The 19,064-nt window shown below is 37.5% G+C and overlaps 1 protein-coding gene across 1 annotated transcript in view; it reads right to left on the bottom strand.

Annotated features, from left to right (window-relative positions):
- CFAP43 (cilia and flagella associated protein 43) overlaps positions 1 to 18,812 on the bottom strand; it is a 43,324-nt gene extending 24,512 nt beyond the window's left edge. Inside the window, exons 1-13 of the mRNA XM_071564034.1 lie at positions 18,732 to 18,812; positions 16,777 to 17,030; positions 15,891 to 15,987; positions 12,994 to 13,161; positions 11,912 to 12,062; positions 7,348 to 7,498; positions 5,704 to 5,766; positions 5,201 to 5,277; positions 4,361 to 4,492; positions 3,157 to 3,273; positions 2,058 to 2,138; positions 1,129 to 1,277; positions 490 to 593 (exon numbers count right to left, since the gene is read on the bottom strand). Of these exons, the coding sequence (XP_071420135.1) occupies positions 490 to 593; positions 1,129 to 1,277; positions 2,058 to 2,138; positions 3,157 to 3,273; positions 4,361 to 4,492; positions 5,201 to 5,277; positions 5,704 to 5,766; positions 7,348 to 7,498; positions 11,912 to 12,062; positions 12,994 to 13,161; positions 15,891 to 15,987; positions 16,777 to 17,030; positions 18,732 to 18,802 (1,615 nt within the window). The 5' untranslated portion in view covers positions 18,803 to 18,812. The remainder of the gene's footprint in view (positions 1 to 489; positions 594 to 1,128; positions 1,278 to 2,057; positions 2,139 to 3,156; positions 3,274 to 4,360; positions 4,493 to 5,200; positions 5,278 to 5,703; positions 5,767 to 7,347; positions 7,499 to 11,911; positions 12,063 to 12,993; positions 13,162 to 15,890; positions 15,988 to 16,776; positions 17,031 to 18,731) is intronic.
- Positions 18,813 to 19,064: the final 252 nt, after the last annotated feature.

Raw genomic sequence — 19,064 nt, 5'->3', positions numbered from 1 at the left:
TGGAAAAATAAATTTACAAATTTCAGATTTTTTTTCTGAGTTAAAATTCCATCACATTTTATTCTTCATGATCAGCCAGCAAAGCTGACAATTTCAGCAGTCCCCATGTTAAAGAGTCTGTTGTGCAAACTTGTAACAGGAGATTGCACACAGATATCACAACCTGCAGTTTTAGTCTAAATTCTCACAAAGGTCTTTACTTCCTTTCCATCACTATTAGTTTTGTGCTGGAGCTCTGATCAGTTGGTCAGCTAATCTGTTCTTTTCCCTGTTACTTATACATGCTGTGGAAGAAAGGTAATATTGGTATATTTGTTAACTAAAATTACAGAGGGGAAAAAATCTGGACTGGTGAAAATACGTGGGAAGAATATCTTTAGTCCTCCAAGAAAATAAGTAGAATGAAGGAGAATGGCTTAGTCTGATCAGCAAGTGTACTTAAATTACAGAAAACAGTGAAAAGAAAATTAATGTCGTTACATATATTACCTATATATCCCAGAACTTGGAATAATTTTGATGGCCGAGCATCCAGAATAAAGACATGTCCTTCAGTAGCTCTTGCAATGAGGAACTGGCCACTCTGATCATAACTAGGTAAAATATAAGTAGAAATCAGTTCAATACAGTCAATAAAAAGTCAAATAATTTCACTCCCATAACTTGCTAACTTCACTGAGAACTTAAACACAACTGAAGTCCAGAACTTTAAGCAAATGAATAATGGTGACAAAAATCCACCATATAAGAAGACATTACCAAAAGGCTTAAGCTTAACTTCACAAAACCTCAAATTTACATTCAGTGAGAAGTAATTCTCTAGAGTTAGACACATGGAATTGTCCATAATTACTGCATATGGTGATCTTTCAGAAAGTGTCTTATATATCAGTATCCTCAGTGCTCAGATAAACCTTTTTCAAATACAGATTTCTTATATTTCTCTCATATAAGTCCTGCTACTAGTCCTCTTGCAGGCAGCTCAGACTGTGTTGGGAAAAATAGAAGCTATTAAAATATTTTAATTCATTATTCTTAGAATAAAAACTGCCTTTTTTTTTCAACTTCCAATATTATTACTCAAGCAATAAATGAACAGTACTCCTACCCTTGTTACTACATACTTACTGCAAAGACAGCACTGGAAAGTTGGAAAGAAAAATTCTGTGAACAACCCGTGGAGCTTCAGCTTTGGTAACATCAAGGAAATAGATTTGACCTTTTTTGGCCCCTACAGCAACACTGTTGGAGGAGGGACAGCAAGCCATAGCAGTTGCCTAGTTGAGAGGTAAAAGATACTTAACAGTTCCATATATTTTTATATCTTATGTTATGTGTTAATATGCAATTTCTTTTGCTATTTAAAAGTCTCTAAAATTTGAAGAAGAACCCCAAGTGGTTTACCTAAAACCCACTTCTTTAACAGAGAAAGTGTTTAAGAGACATCACAGGAATTTTACCCACGCTCTGTAGCTACACGTCAAAAGCTTATTCTGTTCTTTTCAGAAAAAAACCCAACCATCATATCCAGTATCCAGATTTGAAGTGAAAGAAGTTTCCCCTAAATAGGACAGTGAGTGCACTGTTATGTGTACTGTTATAAGTAGCTGTTATAGAAAGGGATTTTTTTCTTACTATGTCAGATTTCAGGGTTTGAATGAATCTTAAATCAGGACAAAGCAATAATTTTATCAACTTAATTCTTAAAACCAATCAATCATGGCATTTAGTTCTTATACTCCCAAAAAGTTTCTGTTACTCATTAAAAAATAAAAGTAATATAAAAATATAGAGGTTATTTACAAATTTGTACTTAAAGACACATCACTAGGACATTTAGTTGAAATTTTTTCTCTGCTTTATGGTCAAATTAAACACATGATTAGTTCAAGGAAACATTCTGATTTTTTAAATCTCATTCATGGGTTGTTCAAAGACATTACTAAGCTTCCACCAGCACTGATTGATCCAAATCTGTGTAATATTATGCTGTCAATTGAAAAATAATTTAAAAAAATTAAGTATCAATCACTATATAAGCTTCTGGTTATGTGTACCTCAATACCAAGGTTTAGCTTGCTGAGGCAAGTTCCATCTTCCAGAACCCAAATCTGTACTTCACCTGAAATTGTTACGGACTGTTGAAAAGAGAAAAACATGGTCAGAAGGGGATGAAATAATCAAATAGTCAGGAAGTGACTACTGATCTTCTACAGAAAATAAATTCAACTGATCCTGAGCACAGCAGATCAAGGGTTACTGGTTTCACTTGGGATTATCTAGTTTTTCCTTTAAGTCTCGTTGCTGCAAGGTACACCTGCCTAAGGAAAACATTTAATAATTTTTGTGAATTGCTGCAACTTGAGGAGGGGTCTTGTTTTCTCACAAGAAAGATGATGCATATAACGGTACTTGAGTTCTTCTTATATCCTATATATAAGGATATAGCCTTATAATATATAATAGCCTATATATTATAAGCTATTTTGTAATTCCACAGTAAAGCAAGACTAGAGATCACTCAAGCCTCACATGACTCATTCAGTGTCCAGTAAAATTTTCTGTTCCCAGACTAATGGCCAACAAAGCAATTCAGCCAATTTAATTGACACAGACACCAGGTTTGCTGGGCTGCCTACTTGAAGAATTCATGGCCTGGAATTGAACTGCTGGCTAAAGTACATGTCTTGCAGGAGTAAAAGACATAGGAGGAAAGCAAGGAATTTCTCAGAATGAACAGATCCATGAGGAAGGCCTTCTTTGTCCCTGGACCCAGGACAGAGGTATCTCTTAGGATGTTCCAATTTGTGCAGAAGGCTGAAAAGATCAGTAGAAATGTCTTTTTCCAACATCAGTTCTCTGAATTGAATTCACCTTTTGCTCAGCTATCTTCCCAAACACTAGGAAGTCATACAAATCAGCAGCAGAACCGATACAATGTTACAGCAACCATAAATTATACAACCTGCATTCTAGGGCAAGTTCTGACCTTTTTATAGGCTATACCTGAATTAATGTCATTTCCTTCCTTAATGAGAAATTACACAACTGTAACAAATATCAGAACAGTCCCAATTTCTGCAAGGCCTTTAATTTTGTCCCTTAGCAACCCAGAATGAGCCACTATTCTATACAAGAAACAATGCAATTTCTTACCACACAGTACTTTTCCCCTGGAATAAGAAAATCAGCTGCCAGAAAACAACTGCTGCTTGTGTCCAAAAGTTTGACAGCTTCTCCACTATGAGCAGGTTTGTAACTATAGACTGGACCCTGATAAATAAAGAGAAATAGTCCATCACTGGGCTATGAAACTTTTCATTATAAGCTTTCAAAGGCTTCAGCAAAACACCCATCTTTCTGAGCTTCACTCTTTGAAGTTTTATACTTGACTCTAAACTGAGGTAAAAAGTGCTCAGTTGGATTCTTCTCAATCTAGTGAATTATATTAATTGATGCTAGATGAAAATCAGATTAGTTCATTTTAGAGAGATCCAGCTAGTCACATTTTCAAGACGTTTTGTTTCTCAAAACTACTTTAATAAAATAACTTAAATCCACCCAATTTCATGTTACTCCAGAAATTAATAAATATTCTAAAACAACACAAAACAAAAATAATAAATCTTAAGCTTTAAAAGATGTTTTCATCTCAAAATCTCAAAATCTCTTAAAAACAATTCATAGCTGGTATTGACAAAGATTTTAGAATTTCTTCCACTCATTTTACAAAAGGAGAATGAAATCAGAGAGGGAACATGAGCAAAGTTACCATTGCACTGCTGTCCTGTACACAGAACCTCCTGACTCACACACGACAACAGCTCGAGAGTTCTAAAAATGACAATTTAAATTATTTAAGGTCGGGGAAAACAGGTGGAATTTGAGTATTTGGGACCCTTGTGTAAGATTTGTGGACATCAGGCGAGTCAAAGAAGGATCTTGGACTGGGTTGCCAGACAACTTTACGGAGAGAACAATTGCAGAGTCACAGTAGGACTGATATGCCCCAGACACACTTTTCATGCTGTCCAAGCACATATCAACCCTACATTTCATGCTCAGTAGGTCCCCCATGACCTGGACACACAGGAGACCCTGAACATGTACTCTGCTGTACACATACAAGTACTTCCGTTGGGAAATCACAACATTAGGTACTTAGGAGACAATTGTTCTGTGCTTCATTAAAAGTCTTTCCAATTTTCAGTAAAAAACACAGAAAGGACTGTGTGCACTTCTGATATAATTTGTTGACTTGTGTGATTACATGAGACATTTCACACTAATAGTATCAGTATACACAGACAGAATCACAGGAACATGCCATTATGCAGTGCTGTTATCTCAAATGTGATACCTGCTCAGTGACAAGCAGAAGAAAGGTGTAATCAGGCGAGAATACGAGGCTGGATATGGGTTGTGAGATATCAGCACAGAGTTTCATCTCATACTGCAGATCTTTGATGTGATAAAACAGTAAAACGCCATCCTGTGCAGAAAAGTACAAATCCACATAAGGTCTATATCATTTATATTATCAGGCAAACTGAAGTGCAAGAATTTCTGAAAACCTCTAAAGTAGCAGTGTTTAACTGTATCCCACCACTACTGGTCTCATTTGTCTTTAGCATCCTTAAATCCAAAGGACTCTTACACTGGATAATAAGTCTATTGAAAATGAAGGTGTTCTTTAATACAATTCTTAGTAACAGTCAGTGTTTGATAACAACAGACTCTCTCGTCAGCTACTAATTAAGATTTCGTATTGTTCGAGACAGCATAAGAATTTGTCCCACTCTTGAGCAGGAATGCACAATGGCATTGTCAGATTGAGTTAGATACTGAGTTAGATTTTGCAGAAAACAATTTGGCAGTTCTTTTGGCCATTTTCTCTCCTTTTCTACTTTTTGTCCATCCTTCTTTTTTGTTCCTCTACAATGTTCTGTCTTTTGTTAAAAACAGGATTGTCCTCTTTTGTTGCTTCCTTGACTACACAAATGTAATCTTTTCACACCCTGCTCCCATTTGTCCTGTCTTAACAAAGAAAATAAAGACAACACCAGACGTTTATAGTCCTTAAGTCCTTCACTTTCTTCTAACTCCTGTTTTTGTGGTGAACTCTGCAAATATACTCCATTTGAATGTTCTTTGATTTGCACACAATAAGAGTAAGTTAAAAGCATAAAGGATGCCTTACCCTTCCAGCTGCATACATTCCCTCATTACAAAATGCCATGGAAAATACTGGGTTTTGCAGATCATTTGGTTTGCCACCTGAGGGCACAAATCCAACAAAAAATAACAAAATTAATTTTTTTTGTACCATGGAGCTCAAAGCAATGTTTGAAATGAACCCCTAAATCCTAACTCAAATAAATTACAAGTGATTGCATTTCTAAAAAAAGTTGCTAAAACGAAGCAGTAGGTAACCTATTCTATCATCACTTATTCCAATTTAAATTAGAACAATCAGAAATTATTCCACTGCTGCTGTTTCTCCCGAGGCTTTTAATTAGGCTGTCTATTAGCACAAAAGCTATTAATCTTGTCTCATGTAAGCACACATAAGATTGCCAATAATGTGTCTTACAGAGCCTCATGCGAGATGAAATTTTCTAACCAGCTGTAGTCACGTATTTACTCCCAGATATCAGTGGTGCTGCCTAATAATATATTAGTTTGATTTGAACATAGAATTACCTTTCTTTTTCTGTACTTCTCTACGAACATACGACACCACATCTGATGTTTTTTGCATGTACTCTGCACAAAAGAAAACAATTTATAATGTCAACCTTGTTTATATGCTGGTATTGCAACAAAAGTCACTTGTATTCTGCTCTGCTGAACCAAAGGCCAGGTTAAGTTTAATTCCCCAATATCCACCATTTCTGCCATCTGTGCAACTCAGCAAACACAGTTCTGTGGTTCAGCTCACAGCTGTAAAAGGGAGAGAGCAGCACTTGGCATGGAGAGTGGTAAAGATTCGTCTTTCTTCTAGTGTTTAGTTATGATATTGTTATTTCTAACAATGATTTGTTTAAAAAGTTGATATATTTACAAAGGAAACTTCAGCCAGTCATAAAAAATGCCCAAGTGAAATGATGGGGCTGCTTATGACTCTGTTTGCAACACCACAACAAAAATTCAGCATGTGCTTAAAGCTGGACATGCACTCAAGCATTTTGCTAAATACAGATTTCAGTATGTTTTAAATTAAACAAAAGCTTCAGTATAACATAATTACAGACCATTTTGTGATACAGTTTTAGGACAGGACTCAAAGAAGAATATACAGGCCAAGAAAAAGCCCAAATGGCAAATATTCTTGTTGCCTTCTACTCAACTGGCAAAACCAGCTCTGGTCACACCTCTTCTTTTTTTTTATGATTTCTGTCTCTTGATTTGCTAAATTTAACACTCTGATAGTTTCAAAAACAGCAATAATGCTGGTTTGTTGGCTTGGGGGTTTTTGTGAGTCTTGGTTTTGTTTGTTTGAGGGGGGTTAGGGTTTTGTTGGTGGTGGTTTTGGTTTTTAAAGCAGTCTTCCATTTCAGTATTAACTATCAAAAGCAAAAGTCAGGAATACTTGCTGCAGCTTAAAAAGTCATGCATTACAGGAAAAAAGAAGAAAAGATTGGGAGTATATATAGGGCAGACAAATCACCTTGGCAAGTCGCAATCAATCACAGGTCCTCTAATTCTAGAATAAATTAAAAGCAGATTTCTTTGTTTGAAGCCAAAGACATCTTCTGTTCACTTTCTCTGCTTCACATGTTCTGCAATAAAGCCTGGTACTCTTTACACCCCTGTTTTCATTCTAGAACAGTCTATATAAGAACTGACATTAAGGAACGCTATTAAGCAACACTACTTGAGTTTTGTTGTTTGAAGACTCATCATGAGCCCTCAGAGATCACTTCTAGCAATACCTAACATAGCAAATGAAGATTATCCAATATTTAATGTAAAATAAAATAAATTATTGCTACCTAACTAATAGTAAAAACATTGTATCTACCTGTTATATGAATAGTTTAATGTTAATCCAGTAAGGCTGGTTAATACAATCTGGGCTCCTGGAAATATAATTTTATCAATTTTGATGTATTCAGAGGGTTTTTATTTAAAGAAAAATGAAAGTCAGTTATTGGATGCTAAAGAAACCCACACAGAAGCTCAAAAGACATTCTCAAATGTTTACCATACTAAAAAAAAGAGCAGGGTTCTACAATACAGCTTTTTAATTTCCATAAGGTACACAACAGGAGAACAGAAGCAGAAATGCTTTCACTTATCCACTTTCCTCCCTACTTGAATAAAACACAGACAGCTATTTCTTACCAGGTGGAGGTTTTTGTTGGAGAACAGAAGCACTGTGTTTCTCAGCATCAATTGCCAGAACATATCCTTCTTCACAGCCCATGTAGATTTCTGAAGTTGCAGTCCAGCAGTGGGCAGTGGGATGCACTGCAGTCTTAATAAAATTTCTAGGCTTCAGCATGAAAACAAACAAGTTCAATCAACAGCTGGGAAATACCATTACAAGCAGTTACATACATTTCAAGGAAAAAAACTCCAAACAATCATTACCTTATAAAGTCTGACCACTTGTTTAACATCAGCCTTATTTTATTCAATCATCTCTTCACTGAAGCCAATAACTTGAGAAAGGAGAACATTCTCCAGAAAAGTGTATGTCTGGAGATAGCAGTGGAGAAACCACTTCTCTTTCTCTAGAAGATTTTTTAAATGATGAATTGTATTTTCAATGAAAACCTATATATTTTAAAATTTGCTTTTATCTGGATTTATTCTCCAGCACTTGCATCTGTTGTAGTTTTGTCGTCTAGTCTGAAAATCTCTCTGGTGTCTTCCCCATCCACACAAAGATATTGTCTCATGATAACCATGTCATCTCCCAAATTTTTAATGATAAAAATTATCATAAAATTCAACACATTGGATTCCTAGATTTTTTTAAATGTCAGAAGGGCACTGGAAGCCCGAATTTAAATGGTTACTCACTGTGACAAAAGCTTTTCAAATTGCTTTTCAGGATATTCCTCTACTTTGTAGCCATAACGTAAGCATGTGGTTCTTGCATACTTGGCAGTACTAAAACACACTTTGTTTGAACAGCTTATCTTACTGTAAAATCCAAATTGTTCTGTAAAACAGCTCTGTCAACCTTTGTGTCATCTGCTAATTAGTGCTAGGAATATCCCTAACCCAGACTTGTCATATGCCTTGAATTTCATTTTGCTAAAAATAGTCTTGTAAATCTGTCAACCGCAAAACAGGAAGAACAGAACTTCTCCACCAAATATTATTAAAGACAGAGAGTAACCTGTTCAGATACAACAATAACAGGTATCATAAAAATACCATGATAGATAGAACCAGATTAAAGAGAATTCAGGGAGGGGAAGAGTGGAACAAAACACAAGAAAACTTTGGGAAACCATTTACAAGAGAGGATTCCAAGCACTGTGCATGGGTGCAGAAGCGGTGAGGAACACCAAACAACAGGACGGATGAAAGAAGAAAAGATTATATAATTTGATAAAACACCTGCTGGCTCCTAAAGGTTCTATAAAAACAGAAAATATGGATGGACTTGTGCTGAAAACATAGAACAGAGATTCATAAGTACCTGGAGTTCATTAGCAAAATATGCCAAGAACTTGCTATATGATTCTGGGTAAGTAACTCACTATTTATGCTTACAAAGCACTTTTAATTTCTCAGGGGAAAATGTTACCGAAATAAAGTATATTAATATTTACTTTATAAATCAAATAGGACTAACAGTAATAAATCTATAGGCAATAGGGCTTTACATCACCCAGAGAAACATTTACGACAGGCACTTTCAGTGATTTTATGAGGCTTGAACACCACAAATCTTTGGGAACGTTGTAACTGAATTTCTGCAATTCCTGTGTAACCACAACTTCTATAATATTCCTTTGTACCTGCTGTCATCACTGTCTTTACACATAAACTAGGTAAAATACGTTAATCCTAGGATGAAATTATGTAAATCCCAAACCAGATTGCTTCTTGAACCGTGCATTGGTACAGTGGTGCATCATAATAATCATAATCATAATCACAACACTGTCTTTTTTTTTAACTTCTCTCCATTTTGAGCAGCACCCCATCAGGGAAAAAAAATCCATGATATTTTATAAAAAGACAATTGAATAAAATTGGTGGTAGAGAGGAAGTGGATTCAAATGAGCTTGTCATGGAAAAGAATGTTAAGAAAACTCAGGTCTCAACATTAAGAAATACAGAAACAAAATTACATCAATCTAAGGCAAGAAGGAAAAGGACGGAAAGCTGTAGGATATTTCAATTCCTTTCCCTCTGCTGCCCCGCTGTGGTTACACTTGGGTACGTATCCAGCCTCAGTATGTGGTTGTAGAGTATGGAACACGAACACTTTTCCAAGAGGCAATCAATCACAATGGCATCGGGCTTGCTTTCCTTACTTGCCTCTCACCCATTCCTTAGGAGTGGGATACAGCCTCGAAGGGAATACAGGTTACTCCTTTACATAATAGCCTGAATAAATGGTTCTCCACTGACATCAATGTGAAAAAACATCAATCTCAACTAACTTGGATTTAGTGATAAAGAACAAAAATCCTTCTGTCTAATTTTGCAGAGACAGGAAGCATTTCTTCAGGCCATGATACCACTCCCACTACATTCAGCTGAAAACACCTCATTAACCACCACAGAAGAAGCAGGTTTTCTCCTTCTAATTGAAAAACCATTTATGATGGTAGAGAGGAAAACAACTCTACAGAGTTTCCAAAAGTTGAGGCATAGATTTTGGGCCAGAGTCAGATAACTGCTCGTGGACATTTGCATTGGTATGTAAATCATTGGTGACAGTAACCACTGACAGATGTGCCACAGCAGCCTGTCAGTTTATAAAGACACTGAAGAATGCTGCTTGTAGCACCTCTATGTGGGACAGTCTGGTCCATTACAGCAAATGCAGCATGAAGATTGCTGTCTATAAGAGGAACTCAGCAACTTCATTCATTTAAATCTCTCAAAAAGTTCCTGCATACTTTTCAACACAAGGCTCTTGATAAAACAGTATTTCAAAGAAGTATCTTCCGCCTTAAGTATACTCTGATGCACTTACTCAGGAATTGCTTTGCCAAAACTGTATGTGCAATGCTGGGGTGTTGGAAGGGGTTGTTTAACCTCGCTGGACATGTGCATTAGATTTCCCCCCAGTGCCAAGTTCCAGCAGCATTTTTCTGCTCGGTTAGACATGGAGTATACATGCACAGCCATGTGTGGATGGGGAAATTAGTGCTCTAAGGCACAATAAATTACAATCCTGCAAAAAATTGTTCAGCTACCACAACCTGGAGCAAGGTGGAAACATGTCAGAAACAGACTCATTGCTTCCCAGTGCTAAACTGTGAGTGTATCACCTCACAACTTTGCACACAGGAAGCATCATACCACCAGCACAGCAAAAGGAACAACAGCTTGTATTTCCACATAAAACCTTTCATTTATAAATAACCTGATGTTCATTACTTTGTCAATATTCACTACCAAAATAGGAAATTTGGATAGTAAATAAGTATCAAAATATTTACCATATAATCTGAAAGAAGAGGAAATCTTCATTGAAGACTAGAAGAACAATCTACTCTTACTGCAGAAATATTTCTATGTATAAGAAGAAAATAATCTCCTTAAAGGTGATAAAAAGAAATCTAGTTTTCTTGAAGGCAGCTGGGAATGCAAAGACCTTATAGAGGTATCTGGTACGGTTAAAGGCACAGACTTGCCTATGTGGAAAAGTTCATGACATGGTTCTGCAAGTTCAAGCATAAGAACCTACAACTCCTGAACGGAATAGTATCCATTCAAGGACAAATTCTATTAAGACTCACAAACCTAATTAGAGGAGCTTTTTTCCCTCCAATACTTCTTGTACTTCTTGTAATTCACTTTACAGGTTAAAGAACAAAGTGGGTTTTGCAGTTCATCATCTGCACCTAAACTAAGAGGCAGTAAGGCAGAAGAAAAGGCAGTGCCCCAGATGAGCAAACTAATCTTCGTTTTCCATGTCCTAAGTGATCTCAGATATAAACAGTTCACATGTAATCAGAATCAGTAAAGGACATTATAGTTCTTGATCATTCTGGAAACCAAGGGAAATGAGTTACACAGTCAAAAACTTCTGTGATTCTGAATGCAAGAAGTCATAAGAAGAGGGTGGGGTCAGGAAAGCATCATTCCCTGCTTTTATATTTCAGTTCTGCTTCGTAAGAAAAGTTTATGGCAGAAACCCGTGGTATACTAATCTGATAATAGAGAACTCACATTTGTCTGTAGAGAAGATGTATTATAATGCCAGTATCATCTTATGCATGCTGGGTTTTGGTGTGCCATATATATGGAAATGGATTTCAAAAGCAGGGGTTGCAGTCTGCAAGGAAGCCTTCAATGTTTCCATACCTTGAGACATATTCAAAGTCAAAAAGAAAGCAATCCCAAGGGGAAGTAAGGATACTTGATGGTTTAGCACGGGAATAGGTTTTCCAGGTTTCAGCAGGTTATATTAGTGTGGGCATAGTTAAATGCTGACACACTTCATTCTGTTTCTGGGATAGAGATCCGTGTCTACACTGCACAAATACATTACTGTGCTAATGCCTGTGTCAGAAATCTGAACATTGAAGCAGCATTGTGTCTTCTCAGTCTCCTGTCAAAATGGATTTCAAAAATATTGTTGAGATAAAAGATCTATTTACTAGGTGGTACCTATTTAACAAACATTAAAATTATTCATTTATTTACATATATTTGCACAGAAAGTATAATGACTTGGCACAGTAAAAAGAAAAAAATCAATAACTACCACAAATGTTTCTGCTTCATCTCCTGTGAGCCCAGCAATGGCTGAAACTGGCAAATCAGGGCCATGGTATGGATCATCACTACGAGAAACTGGGAAAAACAAATCCTCATGAGGACTCACAGTCCCTTGTTCATCAGGGAGTTCCACAGGGCTGAGAAAAACCAAAAGGCACACTCTGAGGAGAAGAATTATGAATAGTAAATGCTGATACAAAATGGAGGAACATGTTTTCAAAATGGGCTTTTTTTCTGCAAAAGTAATGGAGAAAACGTCAGTGTATATATGTATTTACACACATACTCTGCAATGATAAAAGGCACAGAACCCTTCAGTGTTCTTTTCAGATCACAAATTAAGGCATTATCTATATATTCCTTAGTATAACTGTGTCGGTGGCAATATGCTGATCATATTACAATTAACAACATTAAACACAGTTGGGAATGGTAAAGTAGCTGCCACTGAAAGAGCACCAGTGTTATACTTTGAGGACTCCAACTTGAATGATCCATAATACTTTTATACCAACCCTAAAAAACATTTTAGCACACATAAATACTAGTTTCCTAGTTTACTAGAATTGCATTGACTGAAACACCTTTTCTGGACCTGTAAATGAGCCATACAAGCTGGAAATCACAAAGAAAGCTGATACTGCTTCTGGTATAGTTTGTGATCACAACAACATATTGTTTAACTATGCTTACAAGGAAGAAATTGATCCAAATTTGATGTTTCATAGCTACAAAAGCAATGCTCAATGTAGTGACTTACAGAAAAACTGAGCAGGCAGTACCTTATTTCAGTCACGCAGCTTTTCATGGAAGCTGCCAAAGCAGCTGATTAGTATGAGCTTCATAGTGTGCATAATCTGGTCATGTGAGTGGCAAGAAATGAAATCATAAATTCAATTCACTTGACTGACCACATGCATTCATGGTGGCTGGGATTTAGGATTTCTGATTGCAAGTGCTAGATGAACTAAATCAGAGTAAATCCTTTGCAAAGAGATGTGTTGCTAGTCTTAGTTACTGAAATATGCTTCTAGATTTTACTCTCAACCTAGAGGGTGTTACACTTACTTTTGCTTAAGCTGATACTCGTCATTGTTCCTTTCAATGTGCCAGATGGAAACGGAGCTCTCAGCGACTAAACACAATTGTTGCCAATTCATAGGGTTAAAACTTAGAGAGGTTGCTGTTACCCCTGGCTGAGACTCGCTGCACAGGAGGGTGTTTTCTTGCCAGTTCCTTCATTAAGGAGAGTAAAAGAAAATCAAATCCATTAAAAAGTAAAAAACATTGAAGACAAAGATCTAGATCTGATTATGACTGACGTTCAAGATCCAGTTTGGGAAAGAAATACCTTGTCACTGACAAAAAATTTCTGCTGCCAAACAAGTTAGATTCTCTTGAGAATGAAAAGGATGTGGTTAATTAGCCACACGTAAAATTGTTACTGCTAGAAAATGAATAGCTGACATTTTAGAAACATTACCATGCATTTCCTTTTGTGGAAAGACCAACAGACTCAAAAGAAATGGATTTTGTTTCCAGCAGTTCCATCAGTGACTACTCAAATGGGCCCAAACAATTAACTCTTCAGCACCACAGCCTTGCTTTTACAATCTATATATAATGACTGTAATGCTGGCTGCAGCAGGGTATTCTAATTAAGAAATAAAACACAGTCAGCCCGTGATTATCTGTGGATTAATTACTCAGTTAATACACTAATTGTGTAGTGAATGCAGACATAAAAGCTATGGCTGCATTAAGTAACTTGAGCACAAACCAGGGTAGAATTTGTGTGGAGCTGTTATGTAGAGCTGACAGAAGCCTGGGAATATGCTTTCCACTGACTTTTCCTTTATCCAGTATATTTTATGTTTTGTCCAGCTATTTTACGTTCTCCTCATCTAATTTGCATTATCCAGATTAATTCTTGATTGCATTTGCACTTTTAGGTGCTGTCCAAGAACTGATTAACAACATTTGAAAAAAATGGTTAAAACCGTTTCTTAATTTCTTAGACAATATATGACTGTTAATCTAAATAACTTTTATAGCTTTAGTACTTGTCATTATTGGTAAGAGGAAATGCATACACTGCTGTAAATGGATTTAGTATAATCCTATTATTCTGGCCTGTAATAAATTCACTCACAGAAACAGATCAGGATGGAAGACAATGTTTAACATTGGCAGCATATGCAAAAAATGAGAAGGATTCACACATACACAGTAACTCTCATCAAAATTACAGAAAGCTACAAGTTACAATTCTGAATTTTAAAGGTATCAGTGCAGATTTAGATTTCTTTCTAAAAATCTGTCAGCATGTTCTAGTCTCATACCTAACAGATAATGTCAACATGCTTTTATAGCAGATAATTTACTAGGATCTGAAACTATATGATACATGTATCTGGAAAAGAATCTGGCATTAAGCCTCTCCTTTGAGCAGAAAAGAATAAAGATCTAGGGATAAAGTATCTCAGAAGAAAGGCAGCTTTTAGTTACCCATAAGCTTTCTATATTTTCAGACTGACATAACTTTCAAAACATCTCTTCTATCTCTGATTCCAAACTAACTGCTTAAAATACAGGAGCTGTGCAATCATCATACTGTAATGACACCTTAAGAATGCAAAACATTGAGGTTTCCATCACCTGTACACACACGTTTCTACAATGATTGCACAAGATAATCCAATTACAAAAATGAAGGTCTTCATTTCACAGTAAATTCACACACCTCTGTTTAAGTTATTATAAATTCTAAGTAATACTGAAACGTAATTTTATTTTGTTGCTAAATTCTTTCTGACTGGAATGTAGGGTGTCTTTTTATGACAATTGGGTGCTGATAGCTGTAACAAGCCAATTCAAACTGGTTAAACATGGTTGACCTTGGAAATTGCCACTACTCTAAAGCATTTAAACATTTCTAGGTATTTCTGATTTTAAGAATAATCTAGACAAGTCCAGATGTGGATTTTAGTTTAAGTGCACACAATGAACACAGTGGACCATGTGTGTTACTTCTGCTGTAAGTGACAAGTGTGTCAGCTCTTCAGGCCAGTGAGGCTGTTGTGCTGATTTCTACTGTGATAGACACACAGACCTCCTTCCTGAACTACTGTGTAGGATCAGAATTCACAGCAAACAGAATTCTTCTTCATGAGGGATAAACAAGAGGCACCTGTAATAGTATCTACTATTGTTACTAAAATTCTGAAGTTACAGGAGTTCCTGCATCTTCACTAATCATTGCACATGAGATCTTCATTAAACTGGGACTACACAGACTGTTCCTTACATGTCCTTGCTTGTCTTCCTTCTACTTCACCCTCAGACTCCACAGTCAATGGGAGCTTGCGGGCAATGGAGGCAAGAGCAGGACTGGGATTTTCCAGTACAATCAAAATATTAAATATTCCAACTTTTTCTACCAGCATCCTATTATGTAATTTTTTTTCCGTGAAAATGAGCAGAAAATTATGACCTAATCCAGTGATTCATTTTACTGTAATCACTGAGCAAAATCATAAACCAGAACTAAGATCAAGCAAGAGTAATTAAGAGGACCACTGAGCTGTCCAGGGAGACAAACAGGTACAAATCGGCTTTAGAACCCTCTTCCTCTTTTCAAACAGCATGGGGCTCAATTTCCAACAGTGAACAGATAATTAACTGACACTGAAGACTTTGAAAGTACTCCAAAACACAAAATTTGCAAGATGGTAGAAGACAGCTCTAGTAAAATTAACAGCCATTTTGACTAGTGGCTACCAATGCTAGAAAATAAGCAGCAATTTTGGTCACAGAAAGTTTGCAGACAACAATCAGTTGGGAACAAAAACAAGATGAAGGCAATCAGTATGTGTTCTACATTTATTAATCTATGATAGAACAGCACACACACAAAAATGTGAATTAAATGCAAATGGTATTAGTGATTTTTTTTTAACTCTTACCATACTGAAAGAACAAATTCTGGAATCGAGGAGTAACTGGCTAGATATGGGCCTGTGAAACTAAATGCAAGTAAGGTGTAGTCCAGCTGAGCACTACCTGAAATGTAAAAATAAAGCACATGGTCTTTTACTGCCCCACTCTATTGTACACTATCACAGATACTCTTTCCTCCTTTTATATCATCTCTAATTCTTCAAAGATATTCTTCAGGCTCTTGATTTCTTTGCTTCCTTCCAGATTATTCTTTTGATTTGATCATAAAAATATTTCCTATGTATCCCTGCTTGGAATTTATTCAATTTTTTTTCAATAATACCTTGAAATTGTAAAGCACTTTTCCCCAAGTACCCTGAAATCCTTGGCAGTCATAATTTCACTCATATACATGGAAAAAGCAAGTAGCATGATCTTTATTTAAATGACAAGGCAACTGAAACACGGGTAGGGTAAGTAATTTGACTAAAGTAATGCTATGAGGCAGGCAGAAATATAAATTAGATCCCAGACTCCAAAGTTTACCTGCACGAACCCTCATTGCTTTCACAACTTGGGTTTCTCATCTGGCTTTCAGCAGTCTGCTTGGGAGTCTACTGCAGTATGATTTTTTTTGCTTATTCTGACTATATTTTCCTAAAACTAATTCCATTTCATTCCTTTTGTTTTCCTTTTAAATCAGCTTCATTATGTAGTCGTATCACCCTCTAGCTTAAACCTAAGTAAAAGTAGTGCAGTGGAAAACTCCTTCCACTGCTTTCCATGAATCTCATCCTGACACAGCTTCCTGTTACACTTTTTTCAAGTCTTAATAAAAAAACCCTTCACAAACTGGATAATTAAAGTATTGTTTTAATGAAATGGTGATGAGGAGGGTTACCACATCACTACCTTTTAATTCTGTCAGTTTATTCAGTTCTGGAAAACTGTGGATATATATGATGGGATTCAGCTTCCGGTCGGAAAAGGCCACCACTTCACTGCTGGCATTTGCTGCAAAGGCTCCCACCTGGCCTGACTGACACGGCAGTGCTGTTGTCTTCTTTGTTTCAATGTCCAGGAAGAGGATGTAACTACCACAAGGGTAGCAGACAGTTTGGTTGTTGATAAAGCCAAAGTTCTTGTTTGAGAATCCCTGAACCCAACTAAAAATAGAGCAGACGAATATTAAAACATTAATATAAGACACACATTTCTCAAAATACTGTGCTAAAGGGAATGTTGCAGCCTAAGTTACACTAAGTTGTATTTGTTAGACTCATCCTCACAACAATGTTGCAAAACCACAATAACTTCAAGATCTGTATTATGAGTCAGTAGTTCAGTGTTTCTAAAAGCACAGGGTCAATCTTACCCTGATGGAGCACAAAGGACTGGAATAAGAACATGGAGAGATGTTTGTATTTCTTTCAGTTTTCACTAAAAACAAAGTTAACCAGTTCGCGGGCTCTGGTTTTGTATTCATATATCACAGTAAATGAAATGCCTTTATTCTGAAAGAATTGCACAGGTACAATATGTCCTTGGGAACCAATTGTGATTGCTCAACCTTTTTACACTGTCATAGTTCATCTCATTCCCATAAAATAAAAACATACGAAGGCACAACTTGTGATTATACGAACCCAACCAGGAGGACGGTTCTGCTTTAAAGACACCAGTATTTCAAAACTCTGGAATGTAAACAGGATGTGTTACACAAGAACTGAAATAAATTACTGAAGCGGAGTCAGATTATGAACTTACATGTCAACAAATTCGTAACTGCCTGCAGATGTTTTTACCTTTCAGAAAGTGTGTGGATAAACACCAGGGTCCTCTTATCAAAGGGACTTGCATTGACCACTAAACGAAGATGTCAGTTTAGCCTGGCAGTACTGACAGGCCAGTTCCAGAGGTGTAACAGCAGTGTAACAACATTGCTGTTATCACCTTCCCTTCTAATTTCTATTCAGAAATATAACATCTCTGCTCTTCTTCCAAATAAAAGCATTTGCCTGGGAGAGACCTTTATTCTCTGGAATTGCCAGAAGCATTTTTATGCTCCTTTTACGAACATAAGTCAGTCATAAGATCAGCTCAGCTGCTGATCCTTTGTAATCCTAGGAGATCACCACATTACAGGCTCAACACTCTCATACTTAGGAACTGTTCAAAATTACTAGTCTTGAGATATTTATGTTCAGCAATAACTTCTTGTCATCTTTTCTAAGTTTCTGCTCTTGGCCTCTTTTGCTACACACGAGAGGAGTCAAGTGTAGCCAAAGGGGAATTGGAGCACTGACCATATGTTTGTATATAAAGTTATGTATATATAACTATATTCATTACTTCTTTACTGTCTGAGTGACCACACACTGGAACAGGTTTCCCAGAGAGCCTATGGAATCTCCCTCACTGGAGGCATTCCTGACCGTTAAGTTGGATGTCAGAAAATAATTCTTTACAGAGAGAGTAATCAGGCACTGGAATGGGCTGCCCAGAGAGGGGGTGGATTCACCATCCCTGGGGGTTTTTAAACTGAGACTGGACGTTGCACTGAGTGCCATGATCTGGTAAAGGGACTGGAGTTGGACCAAGGGTTGGACTTGATGATCTCGGAGGTCTTTTCCAACCCAATCGATTTTATGACTCTATGACCCATCTGGATGCAATCCAGCGCCATGTGTTCTGGGATGACCCTGCCTGGGCAGGGACGTTGGACCAAGTGACCCTTCGTGATCCCTTCCAACCTGGCCCATTCTATGGTTGGTGCCCGTGCAGGTGCTTTTTCCCCTGTCCTCCCCCCCTGCCCTGACAGACCCCACCACGGCGGGGCCCTCTGGGGCTGTGCCGGCCGCCCCCACCTCACTTCCAGCGCGGCCTCCGTGGCCGGGGGGTTCGGGCCCGGCGCCCCCTCCGCGCCCGGCGCCGCCATCACACCGCGGCCCCGCGCCCCGGCAACAGCAACGGCGCCTGCCATTGGCCGGGCTCGGAGCGCGCACCTGATTGGGCCGCGCCCGTGAGTCAGCCAATCGATGAGCTCGGGCCAGTGTTTAAATGGCCAGCAAGGCGCCAGAAGTCCATAAGGAGTGCTGGCGCGGGCGGGCGTACGGGGAGGGAGGATGGGTGGTGCAAAGGGGAGGAAGGAGCCGTTCTTGTTGCTAAGATAGGAGTTGTTCTGCCCGTGAGCCGCTGAT

Source organism: Pithys albifrons, chromosome 9 (assembly GCF_047495875.1).
Source record: "Pithys albifrons albifrons isolate INPA30051 chromosome 9, PitAlb_v1, whole genome shotgun sequence".
Lineage (NCBI taxonomy): Eukaryota > Metazoa > Chordata > Aves > Passeriformes > Thamnophilidae > Pithys > Pithys albifrons.
The sequence above is the reverse complement of the archived record's forward strand: the minus strand, read 5'-3'. Positions and strand labels throughout refer to the sequence as shown.